The sequence below is a fragment of the Strix aluco genome, chromosome 16 (genome assembly GCF_031877795.1).
Source record: "Strix aluco isolate bStrAlu1 chromosome 16, bStrAlu1.hap1, whole genome shotgun sequence".
Lineage (NCBI taxonomy): Eukaryota > Metazoa > Chordata > Aves > Strigiformes > Strigidae > Strix > Strix aluco.
The window spans coordinates 11213460-11218028 of record NC_133946.1 but is presented as its reverse complement, the minus strand read 5'-3'; the positions used below and the strand labels follow the sequence as shown (position 1 = coordinate 11218028).

General features: G+C 65.1%; 2 protein-coding genes across 2 annotated transcripts; one reads left to right on the top strand and one right to left on the bottom strand.

The window, feature by feature from the left end:
* The first annotated feature begins 502 nt into the window (after positions 1-502).
* CHURC1 (churchill domain containing 1) lies at positions 503-2436 on the top strand. The gene is made up of 5 exons (XM_074842210.1): positions 503-601; positions 675-810; positions 1272-1342; positions 1961-2070; positions 2210-2436. The coding sequence occupies exons 1-4, from the start codon at positions 563-565 to the stop codon at positions 2051-2053; spliced, it is 339 nt and encodes a 112-aa protein (XP_074698311.1). The 5' UTR covers positions 503-562; the 3' UTR covers positions 2054-2070; positions 2210-2436.
* Positions 2437-2933: 497 nt separating this feature from the next.
* GPX2 (glutathione peroxidase 2) lies at positions 2934-4474 on the bottom strand. Its single transcript, XM_074842190.1, has 2 exons — positions 3545-4474; positions 2934-3465 (listed from the first exon to the last, which is right to left on the bottom strand). Exons 1-2 carry the CDS (start codon positions 3767-3769, stop codon positions 3115-3117), a joined length of 576 nt encoding a protein of 191 aa, XP_074698291.1. The 5' UTR covers positions 3770-4474; the 3' UTR covers positions 2934-3114.
* Between the last annotated feature and the right edge of the window lie 95 nt (positions 4475-4569).

Genomic DNA, 4569 nt, shown 5'->3' with positions numbered 1-4569 from the left:
GGGGGCAGGCTCTGGTTAAGGGCACCCTTAAGGACCCAACAGAGCCTGCACCCACCTCACCTTAACTCTGCCCTCGATGGGAGCTGCCACTCTGGCCCCACCCACCCTCACACAAGCCCCACCCCACATATACAATCTCCATGCACAAGCCCCGCCCTCCTCAGCACCAGCACTGCCCATATAGACACTCTCCGTGCTCAAGCCCCGCCCACCTCGACACAAGCCCCGCCCACTTGTAGACACTTGTCGCACTCAAGCCCCGCCTCCCTTAGAACAACCCCGCCCATATATCATCTCCACGTTCAAGCCCCACCCCCTCAGTATAAGCCCCGCCTTCCTTAACTTAACCCCGCCCTCCCTAGTGCAATCCCCGCCCATATATACCATATCCATACTCAAGCCCCGCCTACCCAGCGCACGCCCCGCCCCACACACGCCGTTCTCTGCTCTCTAGCCCTGCCCACAAAGGCGGAGCCAACACCCCTCCGTCACGCCCCCGGCGCCAAGCCCCGCCCCTCCCCTCGGCGGAAGGCTCGCGAGATCTGCTGGCGGCGGCGGCGGGATGTGCGGGGGTTGCGTGGGCACCGAGTACCCGGAGCGGGTAGGCCGCGGGGGTTGGGCCCGGTGCCGGTAGCTGGCCTGTCCCCGGTGCCAGCCGTGTGCTGTCGTCCTAGGGCACCACCTGCCTGGAGGGCGGCTCCTTCCTCCTTAACTTCGTGGGGTGCGCGCAGTGCGGCCGCCGGGACTTCGTGCTGCTCGGCAACCGGGCTGCCGGCCTGCACGGCGGGGAGGAGATCGTCACCTACGACCGTGCGCCGGGATGGGGGCTGAGGGGGGACGACCCTTGGGGCCTTGGGGTGTGGGGCTTGGGGGGGGGGTGGGGGTTGCTGAGGGAGGGTTAATTTGGGGGCCCAATACTCGTGGGGGGATGATTGATGGTTTTGGGGGGCCGCAGGGGCTGGGGAGGTGATGCCTGGGGGGATCTGAAGGCTTGGGGAGAGGAGTGGGGTGTCAAGGAGCTGATGGCAGTTGAAGGGCGGTTAAGTGTGAGAGGGGAAGTTGGGGGGTTTGATGTTCTGGGACCCCCCTGGGGACTGGGGGGAGGTCAGTGCCCCAGGGGGTGAGGGCAGGCACAGAGGGTGGGGGCTTGTCCCCAGGGGACTGAGGGGATTTGGGGAGGAGGGAAGGGATACCCCCAGGACAGCAGCACCAGGGCTGGGAGCAGCCGCATCCCCTCAGCTCCTGACCCTGCCGCCCTCCCTCCTCCACAGACCTCTGCAAGAACTGCCACCACCTCATCGCGCGCCACGAGTACACCTTCAGTGTGGTGGATGACTACCAGGTACCCTCGGGGGAGCCACCTTCTCCCCCCACAGCCCCTCTTCTGCTCCAAGAACATCCTAAACTGAGCCCTGGGCTGTTCCTCTGTCTCTGGATTTCCAAACCCACCCTGCTGTGGCCAGCCCAGCTGATTCCCGCCCACCCCGGCAGCCGCAGGAAGGAGCCACGCAGCTTCAGACAGAAGCCACAGTGCTGGCTTTGAAGATTTCAGAGCCACGTCCCTGTGTTCGGGGCTACCTAGAGCCTCCTGGCACTAGTCCCTGCTTTGTGGGGGGCTGCCCATCTCACCTCTCGCCTCCTGCGCAGTCCCTGCGTGGGGATGTCGGTGATGTGCGTGGCCCAGAACAGCAAAATGTGGCTGCATGGTGGGGCGGGGGGGCCTGCAGCTCTCCCAACCCTCCTCCCTGGCACATTTCTTATTCAGCAGCTAAACGCTGGAAAATGGGCTCAGGGAAGCTGGTGGGGCTCATCCTGGGGGATGAAACGAGATCCCCCCAGGTCTGATTGCAATCGAGGATCGGGTGCCGGCTCCAGCTCGGGTTTCCCTGGCTGTGCCTGGAACGGGGCTGTGGCAGAGCATGGTTACGGCAGCCCCCCCCTCTCTCCTGTCCCACCGCAGGAATACACCATGCTGTGCCTGCTCTGCGGCCGGGCCGAGGACTCCATCAGCATCCTTCCTGACGACCCTCGCCAGATGACCCCGCTCTTCTAAACCCGCTTTGTATCCTGGTATGAGCCCCTGGGTGCCCCTGACCTCCCTCCCTGCTCTCCACTGCGCAGAACCGCGGCACTGGGAGCTCCCTGGATCCCTGGGCGAGCCCTGGCTGCAGCATCATCCCTTACATGAGTCTTTTCTCCAAACCTCCAGCCTGGATGTGGCCGATTGCCGATGCCGGATGCTCCCACGCGGCCCCAGCTGCAGGGATGGGGTGAAGCACTGTGGCCTGAGTCCCCCTTGTGCTGAAGACATGAGGGGGGTCCTTTGTCACCCCAAAAAGGGGTCCTAAAGGATGTCCGCCCCATCCTGCCTCAGGAGCCCATGTGTGTGTGGGCAATAAATGTGACGTTACAGCTCGGTGGTGCAGGCAGGAGCGCTTTGGAAGTGGGCTTCACTCCTCTGGACACCCCATAGTCAGTGAAGGGTGTTGGGGCCCAATGCAGGGGTTGGGGGGGGCTTTTCCCTTCCTGCAAACCTGTGGAATCCCTCCCCCTGTAGCAGATCTGGCCCTTCTCCGCATCCCAGAGCCCACTCTGCTCCCCGGCGCTCTCCCAAACCCTGCTGAGAAGTGACTTTATTATTTTCGCTCCTCCAGGGGCTTCGTGGAGCTCGTGTGGGGTCCCTGCACACCCCACCCACCCCGCGGGGCCCATTTCCCTGGGGAGTGTAACCCATCCCTGCCCCGCCGGGGGCAGGAAGGAGCTGGGTGCTGAAATCACTCCCCTGCGGTGAGGTGCTGCTGTTGGCACCCAGCCCTGGCAGCACCGGCGGGGAGCTCCCGGCACCACCATTTCCTGGATCTGGCACCACGGGGCTGCTTCCTCCTTCCCCACGGCAGCCCCCTCCCCTCAAAAACCACACGGCCACGGCCACGCTCCCTCCGGCTCATTTATTGCCACCAGCCCGCGCCGCCCCGGTTGCCCCGGCCCTCTGCCCCCATCGAGCCCCCTCCCCGCGGCAGTTTCGGAGGGGGCTGTCACCCGGCGGAGAGCTGGGGCTGTCCCGGGGAGGGGGTGGCAACCGGTGGAGGGTGGGGGGGGATGCTGGAACTGGCCCTACTTGGCCAGTTTGAGGAGACGCTGGATATCAGGCTCCAACTGGGCGGTGGGCGTGCGGGGGCTGTAGCGCCGGAAAGGTTCCCCTTCGGGCCCCACTAAAAACTTCTCGAAGTTCCAGGAGATATCGGAGCGTCGTACGGGGCTCCAGGTGAAGAAACGGGGCTCGGCCATCAGATGGGCCACCTCGTCGGCCGGCGTGGGCAAGTGAGCCTTCAGGTAGGCAAAGACGGGGTGGGTGTCTTGCCCGTTCACCTGGCACTTCTGGAAGAGGGTGAAGTTGGGCTCGAAGCCGCCTCCCGGCCGGACGTGCTTCAGGCTGTTGAGAATCTCCTCGTTGGTGCCATTCTCCTGTGGTGGGGAAGGGAAAAAAGCCAGCGCCGTGCCCCCCTCCTCGCGCCAGGCGCCACGGTGGCCCCCAAGAACTTACCTGGTAGCCAAATTGATTACAGGGGAAGCCCAGCACGACCAAGCGGCGGGGATAGCGGGTTTGCAGCATGTTGAGCTGGGTGTAGTCCCGCACCGTGGTGCCTCAGAGGGATGCCACGTTCTCGATGAGGACCACACGGCCCCGGAAGACGTTAAAATCCACCTTCTCCCCGTGCAAGGAGGTGGCACTCAGGTCGTAGAAGGACTTGGCGATGGGGACGGTCATGGCTGCGGACGCACGCTTCTGCCTTTCCCCGCGCGTCCGTCGGGGCGTCTTAAGGGCTGCCTGGTGCCCACGTGATGCACCAGTTCCAAAGGTCTCCTCGCCTCGCCGTGACTTGGCAGAAACCGGAGCTGTCCCACCCGCTGGCACCCACCCAGGGCGGGGAAAGGAAGAGGCCAGGGGTGGCGTGGGGCCAAGGAGATGCTTCTACCTGCCTCAATAATTCATGGCATGGTCTGGTACAACGTGGCTGCTCTTACCCGCGCCTGCGAGGTGGGGGATGCTGTGGGGCTCGGCACCTCTGGCTGGGGATGCTCGGGGGAGTCGGGAAATAACAGGACTCCGGGAGCTGGCGCTGTGCAGGGTGGAGGATGGGGTGACTTGGACCCAGGTGGGGGGGGGGACAAGGCAGCCCCAGCGCATCCCCTTGGCATCACCTGCGCGGCCTCCTGTGCTTGCCATCCCCCCCAGTGCCCACCAGTTCCAGCACCCAGTGGTCCCAGAGCCACCCTCCTGGTGGCCGCCGCCATCCTGGTGGCCACCACCGGCGATGTCCCTGTCCCCACCGGGGCTGTCTTGTGGGAAAAGCCCCCCCAGGCCAGTGGTGGGGGCATGGTGCCCTGCCATCATGGTGTCCCACGGACCTGTCCCCCCACCCGGAAAGGGGACACCGTCCCGGCAGCCCCGGAGCAGCCTCAATTATTGATAACCGCTCAGGTTGCTGGGGCCTGGCTCGGCCCGTGGCACGCTGCCCCACTTGCCCGGTGGCCAGTGGCTGCCCCGTAGTGCTGGGGGCTCCACAG

Excerpts from the sequence above, each read along its gene's own strand:
- CHURC1 (XM_074842210.1), top strand. The coding sequence starts at position 563 with ATGTGCGGGGGTTGCGTGGGCACCGAGTACCCGGAGCGG. Across the intron at positions 602-674 it reads GCACCGAGTACCCGGAGCGG|GGCACCACCTGCCTGGAGGG; the intron begins GTAGGCCGCGGG and ends CTGTCGTCCTAG. Across the intron at positions 1,343-1,960 it reads GTGTGGTGGATGACTACCAG|GAATACACCATGCTGTGCCT; the intron begins GTACCCTCGGGG and ends GTCCCACCGCAG.